At 45.2% G+C, this 17,904-nt stretch overlaps 1 protein-coding gene across 4 annotated transcripts in view; it reads right to left on the bottom strand.

Moving 5' to 3' along the window:
* LOC138301162 (discoidin domain-containing receptor 2-like) overlaps window positions 1-17,904 on the bottom strand; it is a 367,128-nt gene that overhangs the window by 79,813 nt on the left and 269,411 nt on the right. For all 4 annotated transcript variants that reach the window (XM_069241351.1, XM_069241350.1, XM_069241348.1 and 1 more), the window contains 4 exons: window positions 17,597-17,825; window positions 17,236-17,383; window positions 3,035-3,140; window positions 2,495-2,681 (listed from right to left, as the gene is read on the bottom strand). In XM_069241351.1, the coding sequence (XP_069097452.1) occupies window positions 2,495-2,681; window positions 3,035-3,140; window positions 17,236-17,383; window positions 17,597-17,825 (670 nt within the window). The remainder of the gene's footprint in view (window positions 1-2,494; window positions 2,682-3,034; window positions 3,141-17,235; window positions 17,384-17,596; window positions 17,826-17,904) is intronic.

Below are 17,904 nucleotides of genomic sequence, written 5' to 3'. Positions count from 1 at the left end.
TGCTTTGTATATGGTACAGCTGGTTTTGAAGATGGGGTGAGCCAACAAGAGAAGCCAATGAAGTTCTGTCAAGATGGGGTTGATGTGATCATATTTTTTCCAGCCCTGGATGACACCTGCTACACAATGTAGGGGTAGCAGTGTGGAGTTTGTGAGGCCATGAAGCAGGACATTGCCACCATCCAAATGCAATAGTACGGGCTTAAACAGAGGTTCAGAGTTGACATTCTGCAATGAATGCTTTCACCTTTTTAAGCAGAGGGAGCTGGTTCCAAACTTGGCTTGGTTTTGACAACAATGTGTTGCCTAAAGGCGAAATTGGTGTCCAGGGTGAACGAGGTTGACTTGGCATTGAGTGAAAAGAAGGGTTCAAAAAATGTGCCCAGGTTCATTTATACCCAACAATGGAGTACTAACACTAAAACACGGTCAGTGTATCCCACACTGGAGTACTCTCAGTATTACACAGCCAGTAATACATCAGAGCAATGTCACTTTTAAGCCATCAGTATATATTCCACAGTGGAGGGCTTTCATTTTTATATAGTCAGTATACAAATCCCTTTATGAGTCTCTTAATGCTGGACATGTAACACTTAAGCAGTTTCACCGAAACATTCTCAGTGTAACGAACACATTGCACATCGAATTTGGATAGTGACTAAATAGGAAAAATAGCATCATATACTACAAGGAAAAGTGGATTTATAGGGATTCGGAGACCTTTAATGCAAAAACAAAACTTGGAAAACTGTGAAATGTAATGAAGTCTAAACACAAACTCTGGCAAGGCAGCTGTGTAGCATGGCAACACGTACATATTTACTAAATATTGTTCACATGGTAGTGCAGACCTTTTAAGGAAAACAGAAAGAGTCATCTAAAAGAACAGGACAGCAGTGTATAGTAGTGTTTAGAACTGTGACAGTTATTCCTGGCACTGTATCCTAGAATATTTTCCATCCGTTCCACCAGTAAATCATACTCTGCTTACTTCGCATGCCCTCTACACTACAGTAGTCTTGGCCTGACCTGTAATGAGATCTGGCTTTGCCACTTGGGCTGGTCTGACAGACTGTAGGAAGGATTTTTGAAGCCAAAGAAGCTAGCTTTGGTGGACACAAGGGTTGTGTAGGGTCTAAATAAATGACAAAAGCGCTCCAACAGACACAGGAGAGCAGGAGGCAGGCCACAAATATACACAAGCAGTAGAGTGACCTATACCACATCACAGGTTTGTAAGAATGGCACAGGCATGCAACTGGTCCTTGGAGTATTGTCTGTTACTTGCAGGCGTGGTGCACCTGATTTTACACCCTAAGGTCCAGTAGGCGATTGCATTGTTGCATGTTCCCCTGATCGAAAGTGGAATTAGATGCCAAAGGTCTGTTGCCTCAAACTCTCTTGATAACCTGGAAACTAAGACTCAGCATTTAAAACCATAACATGCAAACTCACTACATTTACATTCCTCCGATTGTCTATCATTTTGAACAACAACCAATCAGGATACACCTGGATTGTTTTAATACTGTGTTGTAATTACCTGCAGTTAATACTTGTACCCCCCCCCCCCCAATGAGCCCTTATGGCAGCCTCTTGTAGATGTACAGTAGATCCAGACTACAGTCAATCACTTCTGGTTCCATGGACACCACAGTTCTTGATAAAGAAAGTCATTAATTTATCTTCGATCCCAAACATGGTACAGTGACCCCTATGGTCGAACTCTCAGGTGATCTGCTTTTGGCTGATAATTCATTGGGTAGTCGTTGCTAATCAAGTTAGATCTCGTGGCTGCTTTTGATACATTTTTTATGTCATTTTGTTAGTAGGCACAAGGTCTCCATTTTGAACACAACTCTACATCCCTGCATTGCTTGTGTTAGGGAGTGTTTGTTTACCTGCTGCACCAACTGTTTTTATTCACATAGGGAGATATTATTATTCCCCTAATGGATGTGAAATGAAAGGCAGAAAGCACAAGAAGTGTTTTCTTAACCGAAGAGGGTGCTTTCCCCTCAGCTGGAAGTGCAGCAGAGAAAACATTTCTGTCTATAGGCCTCAAAGTGCAGGATCTCCATCCATCCATGAATAAGAGTGACTTAAGTCCTGCCCTCTCGTTATGGTTTGGACATTTTTTTTTCACTCTGGAGCACTGGAGAGCTGCAGACAGAGTGCTAGCTCTGACTACCTGGTTCACAAACTGGAAGTCTTTTTTGTACATTTATTGGGAGAGCCTACGGTGTGTTTACAGAAGCCTCTGACACAAAGATCTCTTTTTACATAAACTCCATGTGTGAGTGTGATACTTAAAAACTGCATTATAAATTAGTGGAAACATACCTTTTAGAAATGTAAAGAATAATAGAAACCAGCAGGACATGCAGAACCCAATAAATATCCTACAGGTGCTAAACCTCTCATCTGACATCTTCAAACCACCCCCATTTTCCTCTTCCCATTTCTATCTCCACCCCTTCATGAACAATACCTTCATGTAGGTGAAGTATCTTGCCCGGTCGAACTGGAACTCCATCTCAATGTAACCTTTACCAGAACTCTCATTCCTCCAGCCAACATAGTCATAGCCTGGCCACACCCTGTACTGTAGGCTTTGCGTAAACTCATCCTGCCCAATCACACTGTCCGTGAGCTGACCCAGACCCCCGAAAAGATGCCTGGAGAGAAGAGAGACAATGCAACTGGTTAAAATAATACCTGGTCCCTGGGTACACTTTTTGTGCATTGTTTTATAATTTAAATCATAGAAATTCATTAGGCAGGGACTCCTAGCTTTCAGCAATAATTTACTTCTTTCTGGTGCTCTGGTTAAAATTGGATCCTAAGCAGCCTCAAGAGAAAATGCACATGATATCCCAAGAGCTTACTGGCAAAATGTATATGAAGGACATTTGGTTGCCATTAACCCTCAATACGATTGACATGAAAAGTGGGTTTGGAGTGTATCAAAATCCTATCTGTAGATTTACTGCATGTAAAGGTGGGCACGTGTGGCAGGACCCCTGCTTACCTGCGCTCATGGTAGCCATCATACGTAGTGTCATTCAGGTATGCAATAGGGTAGCCAGGAGTTGCAATTATGCCTCCCTCAGGAACACTGTATGATTCCAAGCCATCTGAAAAACAAAGACAGTTGCATGTAAGTTTGTGTTTGTGGACTTTTGCAGGAATTTGTAAGAGAAGGGGGGCTTAGACACTCTTTGTTTACATCAGAAAGACATGGATGCTGTACCACGTGGTACAGCCGATATTTCCTTCTTTTTCAGTTTAAGGGGAGGGCGGTAAACCATCTCATCCAACTAACATGGGGTTACATTTCAATGCGGGCACCAGGCTGCTCAAGGAGATGTTTAAGTTATGCCTCAATAAAGCATATAAAAGTATGGCATAGCTAGATTTCAGAACGCATACAGGTATATCTGTAGTCAATTATAAAGATGTGAAGAAAACATAAACAAAGACACTTTTCACTGCGACGTTAAACCAAAGTGAAAACAAAATACATACATTTATTACAACGAGTTAGTAAAAAGATACTGACTTTGCGATCAAACGAGCTTAACAATACCAAGAAAGAGCTCATTGCAACCAGGCAGAATGAACACACAGAGAAAACTCGATTTAAAGACAGAGCACAGAGAAAATAAAGAAACATTATCACTGTCACGCTAGACTAAAGTGAAAAAGAGCACACACCGTATTCACAGACCAAAACGAAAACAGAGAAACTAGACCAAGGTGAAAATTATCCCAAAGTGAAAATGCAAGAATATCTCATTGTGACGACAGATCTAATTGAAAATTAGAAGGACAGCGGATGTTGTGATTAACTCACTCTGATGTCAGACCAAAGTGAAAACTGAAAACTAACAGAGGCATTAGACCACACAGGAAACTAAAATGTGACGCCTGACCAAAGTAAAAACATAAAGGAATATCTCACTGTAATATCAACTGAAAATATGAACAACTACCTAACTTTGAAATTAGACCAACACCTACTATTGAGAAGTATGTTGTAGCCTTACATCGTTGCAAGGACACATAAAATAACAAGCATTTGCAATGCAATGGGTCTCTCATTTGCTTGACTTAGAGCTATTGGCGCTGTAAAGTCCTAACCGGACTTTTATTGGCACATTAAATGAAAATGAAAAGTAATACAGTTTTACATAAGCGAGCTGATTTAAAGCACTACGCCATAGGCGTGAAGGCGCACACAAAATGAAACAGAAGTTTGCTCGCAGTCAAATGTATCAGCAAATGTGCAGCCAGATCGGGCTGCATAGGGAAATAAAAAGAAAAAATAGTCCAGATACAATGCTGAAAACATGAAACCTTGTGTTTTCAGTAGTTGGCCGGTGCGCTCGAGGAGGGCTGGACACCGGAAAAGGCATGATGTGTGCATGCCTTTCACAAATAAAATCAAACGATTTTTAAAAGGCAAGCCCACGAACCAACAAAACTGATGGGCGTGGTTAAAAGCCCACAAAGAGATTATGGCAGGCTACAAAGCTTGTGCGCTCAACCCTAAAAAAGTATGTTTACTATGAAACAAGCATCAGTGTTTCAGCATTCTTAAAAATTATTACAAAAAGATCCGCGAACCAACAAGACATACAGGATGGTCAGATAATACTGATCCCTGAGCAAACCAAATGTAGTGCAGAGGCCGAAATTATGAGTTCCTGAGAAGTTTAATGTACCTGGTAATTATTGGGTGTGATAAAGTTCACTCCTCTCCCGTGGTAATATTCCTCAGGTGCCTATCAGCAAGCCAACCTGACCTGCTCCAAAACACACATGGTGTGCCCTACTCTGAAGGGAGATACTTATAACTATGATTCCAAAGAGATTCCAGATACCGAGGTTACCAGATTTAATCAAGTGTAGTCATTATCAACGCAGTACTTCTACTAAGGACCAGAGAGTGATCCACAAGGGCCCAAAGTCCACACTTTGGAATGTTCTGGACTCCAAATCAGAGCCAATCCCAAGTACCACCAATCCAGGAAACTGCTAAAAATTGAGGGTTAACTAGAACCCACAGTAGAAGAATGTCAGAAGGGAGAAGCAACCCATAGACTGGATTCTTAATAGCCTGGTTTAGGTATTTCCAGCTGTAAACTGTGGTTTACTGCCAAAAGAACAGGCAACTTACCTTTGGTAGGCCTTATCTCACAGAGACAATATCTAGTTGCAGACTCCTTACCTTTGAATTCCCCAAGGCGTCAGACTGGATCTGGGGAATAATTTGAGCAGTACCCAAGTGTGCCGTCAGCCGGAGTTGATCATTTCAGCATCTGTTGTCCGTGCCGGATATGACACTGTGGTTCTTATATAGGCGCCATCCCAGTGCGCTAACGTCAGTTTCTTTTCACGACTTTCCAAGCCAGAAATGCAGCGCCATAAGGAAATTGACTACCTGTGCATCAAACTTAAGGCCTAAAGGGGGAGTACCTGTCCCTGAAAATCAGTTTGCAGAGGTGGGAGGATGGGTGGGCCAGTAAGGAATCTTTAAGTAGATATTGGGGGTTATTACAACTTTGGAGGAGGTGTTAATCCGTCCCAAAAGTGACGGTAAAGTGACGGATATACCACCAGCCGTATTACGAGTCCATTATATCCTATGGAACTCGGAATACGGCTGGTGTTAAATCCGTCACTTTACAGTCACTTTTGGGACGGATTAACACCTCCTCCAAAGTTGTAATAACCCCCATTGTCTCTTCCAGTCAAGGGGCTACTGAAGGTAAGTAACTTGTTAATCTGATAGAGACTTCTAGTTACAGATTCCTTACCTCTGAATAGATACCCAAGCAATACCACCCCTGGAGGGTCAAGATTTCAAGCATGAACCAAGAACTAGAAAGTCCTGCAGAGGTGAACAGGCAAAGTACCCATCCCTATGGACCAGACTGTCCAGGCAGGAGTGTTTGGTAAAGGTATGCAGGGATGCCCATGTTGCCGCCTGACCGATATCAAGGACTGGAACTCTGCATGCTAATGCAGTGATCGCAGTTTAGCTCAAGTAGAATGAGCTTGCAAACCCTCAGTTGGTTGCTTTTTGGGAGCGCATAGCAGATCTTAATGCAGAGTATGACCCATCTGGAGATGGCCTGCTTCTGCACTGTCCGACCTTTCCTTGCACCAACATAGCCTGCAAAGAGTTGATCATCCACCCGGAACTCTTTTGTACGATCAAAGTAGAATGCCAATGCTCTTTTTTGTTCCAAGCGCTGGAGTCTCTCCTCTTTCTTAGACGGATGTGGGTGTGCGTAAAAGGTAGGCAAGGTGACGATTGGCCTAGATGAAAGGATGAAAGGGTGTAACCACTTTTGGCAGAAAAGAGACCATAGTGCGAAGCACAACCTTGTCAGGATAAATGTAAAGGTGGGGTGGCTTAGATGACAATGCCAGTAGCTCACTTGCCATGCAGGCACATGTAATGACCACAAGGAAGACGGTTTCCAAAATGAGAAACCCGAGAGGACAATTGTGGAGAGGCTCAAAAGGACTGCACATCAGAAATGTGAAAAAACGATTCAGATCCCATTGGGGCAAAATGCATGGGGATGGAGGGGAAAGATGTGCAAGATCTTTTAGGCACCTGTGCACAATAGGGGACTTAAACAAGGAAGGTTGGTATGGAAACCTCAAAAAAAGCAGAAATAGCAGACACATAACCTTTAAGAGTGCCCACAGCCGAACCTTGCTGGGCCAGGGAGAGGATCAACAACAGGACCTCAGAGAGCGGGCAGAAAGAGGGTCAACAGACCTGTCTGTACACCATGCTGCAAGTTTTTTTCAATGACAGGCATATACCAGTTTGGTGGAGGGACGGCTGTCTGCCAATCTTACGCTACAGACTTTGGGAGGAAGGTCAAAAGCTGTCAACTGTTGCCGCTCAATCTCCATGCAAAAAGGCAGAGAGTGGACAGGTTTGAGTGCAGAATCTTCCCCTCCTGCTATGACAGAAGATCCTCCTGAAGGGGCAGTTTGATCGGAGGATCGATGGACATGCTCAGCTGCTCGCCATACCAGACTCTCTGTGCCCATTCTAGAGCCACAAAGATCACATGGTCCATTCGTTCTTGATCTTCTTGAGAACTCTGGGCAGAAGTGATGTGGGTTGAAAGGCGTACAGGAGGCATGAGTTCCACTCCAGACAAAAAGCATCTCAGAGCGATTGCCGCCTTGGAAACTCCAGAGTGCAAAACTGCTGACATTGTGCATTCTCTGCGGAGGCAAACAAATCTAACCAAGACTCTTCCCACTGCTGAAAGATACCTTGTGCCTCCTCCAGATGGCCATTCTCAGCTGAGTTTGTCTGTTCTGGTGTTCAGAGAACCCACCAGATGTTGAACCATCAGGTATATGCCATGCTGTTCCAGCCACATCCAGAGGCTCAGAGCCTCTTGACTAATGGTCCACGATGCCACCCCACCCTGCTTGTTGCAGTACCATATGGTGGTGGTGTTGTCCGTGAACACCTGGACCATCTTTCCTTTGACAGAGGTAAGAAATTCCTTCAATGCTAGCCAGATCAATTAGAGCTCTAACAGGTTGATGTGGAGTCTGGATTCTGCCACCGACCAGATTCCTCTGATCTTCACCTCTCCCAGATGGCTGTCCTATCCCAAGAGGGACACATCTGTGATTACTGTCAGATCTGGTTGGGGAAGAGAAAGAGATCTGCCTCTGACCCATTCGTGGTACATGGGCCCATTGGGGATCGCATGGACACTGGCCACTCTTCTGAAGAGCGCCATGGTCCGTCTGACTAGCAGTTCTGTAGTGTAGGGACTACCCACACACAATTCCATAATATCTAAATCCCTAATTACAGTGGTAGACATACATTGAGTTGTTGTAGGGAACCAGATCATTGTTTTCTGTACTCCCCCCTTTTTTTTGTTTTTAACCTTGGCAGTGGTTCCAGGTTGTATTATAGGTAGTTTTCTTGGTCACCTTTAGCCAATTTTAGCAATTTTCCCAGCCTCTCTCACATCCACTCACTACCAGCATTATTACTTAAAAAGATCTCTGGCAAAGAGCCCTCTAGTAGGGCCCATCAGGCATTGCAGTTCCGGCCAGACGAGGAGCATGGCCTGATGATGAAGCATGTCACTCAATGGTGAGTCAGGGCTGCTGTTCCTGTAAGACTAATGATTGTGGTGACTGAAAAGACTACCTACCCTAATTGGTGGAAGAGAGTCCTTTCTTTTGGAATAGTGCATCTTATTTCAGTTATAGATTCAGGTAAGGAGACTGATGACTGGACCACATAATTCCCCGTAGTTTTGTATCCCCCAATTTATTTTTTAAATGGTGGGAGACGACAGCCTGGGGTGAGCCCACCTTCAGCAGCCAGTCGTCGAGAACTCTGATACAAGAACCATCTCTATGGATCCCTTGGCTACAAGAAACATAACTTCCTCCAGAAAAGGGACAAGTGATCCTCCGTCTTCTGATCATAGGATGGAGGAGTAGTCTTGAAGAGAAGGTAGTAGCCCCTTTGGACTATTTTCAAAACCCACTGCCGTACATGATGGATTTCCAGTGGAGCAGGTGATAGTGAATCCTACCTCTAAGTGGCCCTTGGTGGGGGAGAGTCAGACTAGGAAGGTTTAGAGGCTGCTGCAGATATGGGCAGGGGGCTGACTGTCCAGGCCGCTGGCTACCCGATCCACAAGTACGGTGGATCCAGCACCCTCAGCCACGCTGAGGCTGAGCAGCATGCATGCAACGGTGACTGGAAATGGATGCGGTTGTAAACACCTTCCCTAGCCATGAACAGGGTGATAAACAGACTGGGCCAGGGAGAGGTGTGGGGGTGAGGGGCTGCCACAAAGCCCAAGGACCTGGCCATAGCTTTAGAATCCTTGAATCTTTCGAGCACCGAGTGTTACGACTCTGTCGTCTCATTTCTAGGGGGCGCTGTAAGGGGACTGTCGGGAGCCTGGGAATCACCTTGAACACTTATCTAGAGTCCCTTGCTGACTCCTGTTTGTTTCTCTTTTCGCCATGGTATGTGTAGTACTACATCTGCTTCCTGGGACTGCAAATCCCATAATGCACAGCCTGGTAGTCAGGAATGCCCGGATTCTGTTTCCCATTGTTTTCTATGGGAGAAGTCCAGTTGCTCCTTTTCACTGGATCCTCTCCTCCAGGACTTGCAAGTGTCTGAAACTACACACACCTGAGACCTCTCCTGGGCAGCCCAGTTTGGAACTGCTTATAAGCAGCCATTTCCTCAAGATCCCAGTCGTGCATTGGAGTTCGATTCCTTTGTGTTACAGACCCCTTATCGGATGGTGTTCCAGTTTTGTTCCTGATCTGTTCCAGACTGAACCTGTTTCCTGTTTCTCTGCCCTGCTCCTGATTGTTCCAGCCAGTGTCTGCTCCCTATCTCTTAGCCTTGTACCTGTTTGTTTCCTCCAGTGCCTGCTCCCTGTTTCTCTGTCCTGCTCCTGCCTTGTTTCAGCCTGAACCTGCTCTCTGTTTCTCAGTCCTGTTTACTGCTTTTTTCTACTCCCTGTATACGAGCCCTGTCCTTGCCTGTTCCAGCCAGAGCCTGCTCTCAGTTTCCCAGTCCTGTCTGTGTTTGTCCCAGCCAGAAGTTTGCGCCCTGTTTTCCAGTCCTAGTCCTGCCTTTGCTTCAGCCTGAGCCTGTTCCCAGTTCTTGCCTCTGCCTCTTAGTTTGTTCCCTTCTGTTTCCGTTTCTTCTTGGTTATTTGTGTCTGGTAAGTGTTCTATCAGTCTTCACAGTGTATAAGTGTCCTCCTTTGTACTGGGGTTGGCTCCTGGTTTCCAGGAGGCAATTCCAGCCCCCATCCTTGTCCAGTGTTATACATTGTCTTTCGTGCCTAACAGTGACAGTGTGCTATTGCTGTTTTCTCCGGAATCGCCACTGTGTTTCCAGCTGGACCGACAAGAGCGTGTCTTGTGTATGTAAGTACTTTCCTTGTTTGTGCTCTAGGGTCCAGAGACAGAATCACTTCTGCTCCCTCCTTTCTATGGGGCTGGTAGGGTGACTATCTGTAAGAGAAAACTGCACAGAGACATTGATATTCCTTGTCACTGTGGGAGTTTCTGCACCTTACTCTGTGTACAACCCCAGCGTGCTTGTCCATTAGTAATCTGTTTCCTGTTTGTTCACACAAGGGTTGCTCTGCTTTTACTTTCCTGTGCCTATCCATAGCTGTCCTTTCCGTGTATGCCTTTAGCTGCTCTTCTGACCCAGTATACTACCTCTTTAGGATATTCAGTGACCTCAAGGGGTGTCCCAACCAGAGTCCTGATCAGACCCGCCCGAAACCGTGACACCGAGTCTACCTTGTCTCCTAAGAGATGGGTGCCATCAAAGAGCATGTCCACCAAGGTAGCTTGGACATCCCCTGAAAAGCCAGATGCCCTTAGCAAGGCATGGTGCCTCAAGACCACTTTTGAGGAAACCACCCTGCCCAGCGAGTCAGTTGTGTTCAGTCCGCAATGGACAGTGAACTTCGCTGTGTCTCTCCCACAGGCAATAACCTGAGAGAGTACAGCCGGGCCTCATCTGGGACCTGTGGCAGGACTTGTGCTACCATATCCCACAGCTCGTGTAAATAACGGCCCAAAATGCATGCAGTGTTAACAGACCTCAATGATAAGCTGGTGAAAAAAAACATCTTCCCAAGTGTGTCCAACCTTTTGGATACCCTTTCAGGGGGCATGATAAGTAACATGCCCTGGGAGGACGTTGGTAAATGGCCCTCTCTGAAGGGTCATCCCAAACCTTTTGACCTCCTCCTCCTCTTTTTCTGACCTCATTTGTGTTGGCCTTAGGACTCTGGGCACTTTACCAACGGCTAACCAGTGCTAAAGTGCATGTGCTCTCTCCATAAAACAGTGCAACATTGGCTCATATCCAATTGGCATATTTAATTTACTTGTAAGTCCCTAGTAAAGTGCACTACATGTGCTCTTGGCTAGTAAATATAAATTAAATGCTACTATTGGTCTGCAACACTGATCGTGCCGCCCACATAAGTAGGCCCTCAGCCAGGTGTCAGGCTTGCCATTGCAGGGCCTGAGTGTGCAGTTTACTGCCACTTCAACTTGGCATTTAAAACTAATTGCAAAGCCTTAAACTCCCCTTTTATTACATATAAGTCACCTCTAGGGGAGCCCATAGTTAACCCATAGGGCGTGGTGTTATGTTATTAAAAGGCAGGACATGCACTTGTAAGTTTACTTTTCCTGGTAGTGAAAAACTCCCAAAGTCATTTTTCACTATTGTGAAGCCTGCTCCTCTCATAGGCCAGCTTTGGAAAATCCTTTATATAATTTTAAGTGGTAATGTCTGATCTGGAAGGAGTGGCATTGTTATGTTTGGTATGGGTGGAATGGTAATGAGAAATCCTGCTTACTGGTTAAGTTGGATTTAACATTACTATTTTAGAAATGGCACTTTTAGAAAGTAGGCATTTCTCTGCACTTACTGCTCTTTGTGCCTTACAGCCTTTCTCCAATCCACGTCTGGCCTGTGTTGGTTGACGGCCCCTTTGTGCATTCCACCCAGACAGCCATAAAGACAGGGCCCTCAGCTACACCTGCTTTCATCTACATACAGATGGGTCTTCCTGAGCAGGAATGGTGGAGGGGCCCTCACTTACACTTCAAAGGGTAGTGGCTTGATCCCCCCCCAAATATCTCCTGGCAGACAGGGCTGGGTTGAAAGAGGAACTAGTGAACTTCAAAACCACTCATTGAAGTTTCCTCCACTTCAAAGGCACATTTAGGTGTATATATATATATATATATATATATATATATATATATATAATCAGGGGCTCAGATACTTCTGGACCTACAATGGGACTCTGTCAGAAGGACTGCAGAGCTGTCCAAAGGACTCAACTGGCCTGCTTTTCTGGAAGGACTTCTCTGCTGCTTGTTGCCCTGCTGCCTGCTGTTCCCTGACTCTGCTGGAAGGACTTTGCCTTCCCACCCAAGTGATCTGCAAGGGCTTGTCAGCTTGAAACTTGCCCAGAAGTCTCAGGACCATTAAAGACTTCACCTAAAAGAAAAATACAACGACTCAACGTTCTCCGTCTGAAAAATTGACAACGCCTGTCTCGGGGGCTGAAAAAAATCGGTATAACGCCTGAAGAATCGACACAGCACCTGTTTCACCTCTGTTCCATCATCACAGAACGCCTGGATTCTCCAAGCATCGAGCCAATTCTTCACTGACTTCACACTGCAGTGAGAGATTGAGGCCGCATGTCGGGAAATTGAGGTATCACTTTTCCTGCGAGGAAAGAACTGATGCACCACCTCCCCTGCCAGTAAGGAATCGACGGATCATCTCACCTGTGTGGGAAGAATCGATGCATCACCTCCTCTTCACAGTTAGTATTCGACGCAACGCTTTGCTTTCCCGTGCCTCATCTCCTATGTGGCCCATATCATCTTTGTTTTTGACTCAGCCCAGGTTCTTCGTGCTAAAGAGATACATCTATTGATTTTTATGGATTAAGACCTACTTAAAGCTCTAAAAAGTGATATCTTGACTTGTGTATATTGGACTATTGTCACTATGGTCTTGTTTTATTCAGATAAATATTATCTATTCTTTTAAACTGGTGTGGAGTACTATTTGTGGTGTTTACACTGTGTTACTGTATGAGTTATTGTACAAATACTTTACACATTGCCTTCTAAGTTACGCCTGCCTGCTCTGTGCCAAGCTGCTTGAGGGTGAGCACAGGATAATTTAGGTTGTGTTGTGACTCACCATGACTAGGATTGTGGTCCCTACTTGGACAGGGTGCATACCTCTGCCACCTAAAGACCCAATTTGTAACAGAGGTAGAGGCTTGAATAACCCAGCTCTCAGGGGTAGGGAGTTGCAACAGAAAACTTGGGTCCCCTGGAGTGAGGCGATGGTGGCCGGCATTTGTCCTGTTCACTGAATCCCTGTGCTGGGTTTGTACAAGGTACCCAGTACGACTCCATGAGGACCTCATTAAACACCAGCATGTGATCTGAGGTGGAAACTCCTAGTTGTAGCACCTCTGTCCTAAGATTACGCCTGACAGCCACCAAAGACAACTCAAGGTCCAGGACCTCCTCCACACCACCATAGAGTAAGAAGCTCCCTCCTCCGTAGCCACGGTAGGGCGAGAATGCATGCCAGTATCTGGAGAAGTATTCAGTCCACTGGCTTCATCCAAGTCTGTATACCAGTCCTTAGGCTGTTCTTCCTGGAGCTGGTATTCTAAAGGGTCCAACGACCCCTTCCTCTTACTCCCCTGACCTAGCCCATAAGAAAAGGGCTCAGAATCCGATTTACGAGGCAAGGCTCCTGCCGGCGTCAGAATCGGCATCATATGATGCCCATCCAGCTCTGTGTCAGAGTCAGGGATTACATTGGGGATGGCGCTGCCCATGGGCGAGGACGGCACTGGAAGCATCGGGACGGGCATCGGGGAAGGGAGTGGTACAACTGACATCTATTGGGATCCAGGACTGAATCTTTGGGCGCTCTTTGGCGCCGAGACCTTATCTGTGGTGCGGAACCCGCAGGAACTGAAGGCATACCAGCTGTGTTGGACTGCCCAAAAATGAGGCAGATGGCCTCATAAAACTCTGAGTTGAGCAGGGGTTGCTTCGGCTCCTGGAAACTCAGGGAAGCATGGTGTCAGCCCAGGTGCAGGCTCCGCAGAGTGAGGCCTTGAATGTTGGCGCTCCTTTGTCTCATCGGCCAAAGGACGAGGAAAAGTCAAAGAACGCTTTAACTTCTTAGATTTCTTCTTGCGCCTCGACTTATCCAATTGCCCCAAGGTCTTGGAATGGGATGACGACAATGGAGTACTCCGCGACTTTTCTCTTGACCGAGATCTCAACTTTAGAAGAATTGAGTGTTGGGCCACCATCAGCTCAAAGACCACTCCTTCAAAGCCTTCGATGCATAGCCCAAGACTAGGAGCACGACTTCGGGTCATGGTCGTGCTCCAGGCACCAAAGGTACATGAGGTGCGGCTCGGTCACGGACACTGCCTTATGACAAGTACTGGAGGGCTTGAACCCGGTCTTCCTTGATGATATCCTTGGCGCACCAGGAGTTGAAAACTCCAAAAAATCTTACCAAAATTAAAAAAAGGCAGTCAAACAAATTACTGAGGGGTAAGTCTCTTTGGATCAGCGTTTGCTGGCGTAGAAAGAAAAGAACTGATGTCAGTGCGCTAGGGTGTCGCTTATATAGGAACCGTGATGTCATATCCGGCACTGATGACGCCAAGGAAAGAGACGATTGAGGCCCCCTGAAAATGCATAAGATTACTGCTCACAAAATTCTCTGGATCCAGTCTGATGCCGGGGGGAAATTCAAAGATCAGGAATCTGCAACTAGAAGTCCCTCCCAGATACATTCAACTTAAGCCTGTCAACAAATCACAAAGGGATTCCTGGGAGATGTAGCTGTATTTACCACTGCTGATTTTTCTGCAGGACCAACCACTGGCCTCCCCTGGAGTGGTGTAGGGGAGATGGAACATTGACAGAAGAAATCCCCAGGAATCCCTACATAAAATTACCATTAGAACGCCTGGAAACCTGCACCTGTTGTAGTAAAGTTTCAGAATTCCAAAAAAGCACATTCATGCCAACATCTAACTCAGACCCCAAAGAAAATATTAGGTGAATAAGAACCCCAATTAACACAAAAGGAAAATCCTCTGGGTATTTGTCATTCCTAAGAGAAACATGCTGTCTCTGTTGTTCTAGAGGCAACTAATTTGATTTTGTGGCATTTGACTTGAAACTTGTGGACAGTGATTCAGACAACATCTCAATGTATGGCCTAACAAGACAGGCCTCACTAGCAATGAAGGATCTGAACTCTGTGGAGTGTGCATAGTTACAAATCCACCTTTCAATACGGCACTAAAGCAGTACTTTTAAGGGCGTGCTCCCAGGGTCTGAAAACCATCCCTTAAAACATCAGGCTAGACTCTTCCTTTGATGCCTTCAATAAATGATTGAGTAGTTTCTTTTTCAAATACCATCTTTCAGTGTAAAGGGTAAAGACATGGCAAGATCTACAGAACTCAGGAATACCATGCAAAGTTATTACATGTATTCCTGTGGATATTGTTGATATTGTTTCTTTAAGGATACATTGTTTTTTTCCGTTGTATTTTCATTTAAGACAGCGATATTTACTTCTATTTTCTTAACTAATGTTTGGTTTGTTACATTACTGGAAACATCATACTTATCCTTGCTATATGAAGGGCCATCCGCGTAACCCAGAAACTGTATATAGTTTGCAAATGTTTACTACCCATCTTTCTTTATGTATAGTCTATGCAATAATCACTCAACGAACTGTAACTTGGAAAGTGACTTTCTATGAAGCACTCTGTCACCTCTGGGTGTGGCCCCCACTATTAAAAACTGCTAATAAATAAATTCATTACATTCTGTTAGTGCAAACCACCATAAAAAACTCTGAGAAGGCTGAGAATCTTTGCCATTGTGTGCACCTATTCAGCACTTACATGTTTTTATGCAGCACGGACTTTCTTCATGGAAAGACCTTTTTGCAGGAATAGAGAAAGGGCACCAATCAGGCAAGAGAAGCTGAGATGACTGACTAACCCAGCCTTGGAAAAAGGTGACCTCTTAAGTTACTGTGGTCAGGAAACTACCTCCCAAGCATCTTCAGTTTACACCTTTCCGAGCAGTCGACTGCATTTACGCCCCTGCTCTCCACGAGACTATGAATCACGGTTGTGCGTCATGGAACTAAGAGCCTAGACAAACTTCAGACCTCCTATGAAATTGAGCCATCCTCCAGGAGACTAGAGAAGTCCAGCCTTTGTAATCTATTATCTGGGGGAAATTGAGGAGCACGAGTCAGGTTAGGGAGGCCTCGACACAGTGGCGTAACAAAGGCCCCTGCAGCCACTGCGGTATGGGGGGGCCCCCAGAGCTCCAGGGGTCCCTCTCGGCACAATACTCTGTGCATGGGCAATAGGCCCCTGACTGGGTCAAGGTGGGAGGAGCCCCCTACAGGTACTGTGCAGGGGGTGCCCCTTAAGTTTTGTTACGCCACTGCCTCGACATAGGGCATTACTGTATTTTTAACTAGCTCCAGGTCTCTAACATCAAGTGGCGTAGTGACAGCCATCTTTAAAAGAGAGACCAGTGTTGAGACTTTGCAGATAGTCTCAGCGAGACGACAGATACAATTGTAATTTTGAATTCTGAACACCAATAACTTTTTTCTTAAAGCCTTACAAGTTTAGATGCTTTATCAGTGGCAGTTCTTACAAGAAATCTGCAAATGGTTCAAAGAAAAGGAGGATCTCTTCGAAAAGAGGCAGGAAGTGTGCTGAAAATCTGTAAGTTGATTAACAAAACAAGTATTTCAAGAAAAGATGGATGAGAAGTAGAAGACTTAAAAAAAATGTGAAGGCCCCTTTAGATCGTGGACTGTAGGTGATCAGACCTTAGTGGGATGGCAATCCAATTTAAACCGACCAGACAGGGTGAGAAATTATACGAACAGTCACATAACGTGCGCAGTCATCATTGTGGCTGGTCCTCCTGCCCTTGGGTTGTTTAAAGGTGCCTAGAAATGATGGAAAGTCTGTTTGTTAAGACGAATTGGAGTTAACAGCAGGGGGAGAATATAAAAACACTCTCCCCTTCTAGTCACCTCCAGCTCTCCCTCTCTGCCACAGTGTCAGCTGAGGGCTGATTTGGAGTGTGTTAAAAAGATGTTTTATTTGAAGGGGTTTTTAAAATTAAACAATGAAGTCAAAAGGCAGAGTGAATGAAACAGTTAAGAGCTGCTAATAATATTGTGGTCAATCAAAGGCTGAATGTAGGTCTTGCAGGGCTGTACGGTGCCTCTGCCTTTATAACTTTATAGACAGTTACAAGCATACAATTCTAACCTATGTTGCCTCTCCTCTGCTCCTGTTCCTTATTAATGTAAGAAGCTTTTTCAATCTTTCATTTAAATCCGACTGCCATCTCAGCATCACTTACAAAGATCTCAATTCAATTTTTGTTGCTTGCTTGTCCGTGCCTGTGTTTGCCTGTGCTGTGGTCCGGCAAGACCCAGCTCACTTGAAGGCGTGCGCTTGCTTCTCTTCCTTTCTAGTGCAGCTTCAGCAATGTGATAAGCAGAAATACTACTCCTTTGCTTACCAAGCCAGATGCAACCGTACAGCTCCACCCTCATACAGACAGTCATGGGAAGCTCCGTCACAGGTATCACACGAATGTAACGGGCTATTATCGAGGGCCGCAGGTCCTTCAGTACCACATCATAAGCATCTGAGTTACCTTGGATCACCTGCAGGTTCGTGGGGAGAGTAGAAAAATGATTCAGACAAAAAACATTTTGTGTATGAGGTTGTCCATTTATTCCTTTTGTAGGTATTAGGGCAACAATGCAGTTCTTGATCAATGTGCTTCAGAAGGAATGGAGTCATTTCAGTTTTTCAACAGCCTAGTTCAATGTAGATGTATGTACCATAAACACCAGCGAAGACATTGGAGTAGATACCTGTTTGCCATGGTGATCCTTCCAGGTTAGCCAACGATCCCCATTCCTACTGTAATCGATCTTGTAAAAGCGGGCAAACTCCTTTCCAGTGGCTCTGGCGTGCCGACCCTGAGTCCCAATGAGCGTGATAAAGTGCAGCTTGTGAAGGTCTATCTGCAGAAACTGAACATCTTCCGGCTGGAGCAAACCCGCTGGGCACCAAGCACCATCTCCATCTTCCCGCTGCAGTCTAGGCAGGAGAGAAATGTGAAGAAGATGCCGTATTAGAAATATATGTAGGGCTCAGATGAAATGCATGACATTAGTAG

This window comes from Pleurodeles waltl, chromosome 6, assembly GCF_031143425.1.
Source record: "Pleurodeles waltl isolate 20211129_DDA chromosome 6, aPleWal1.hap1.20221129, whole genome shotgun sequence".
In the NCBI taxonomy this organism is placed as follows: domain Eukaryota; kingdom Metazoa; phylum Chordata; class Amphibia; order Caudata; family Salamandridae; genus Pleurodeles; species Pleurodeles waltl.
Note: the sequence above shows the minus strand (reverse complement) of the source record. Positions and strands in the feature narration are given on the sequence as shown.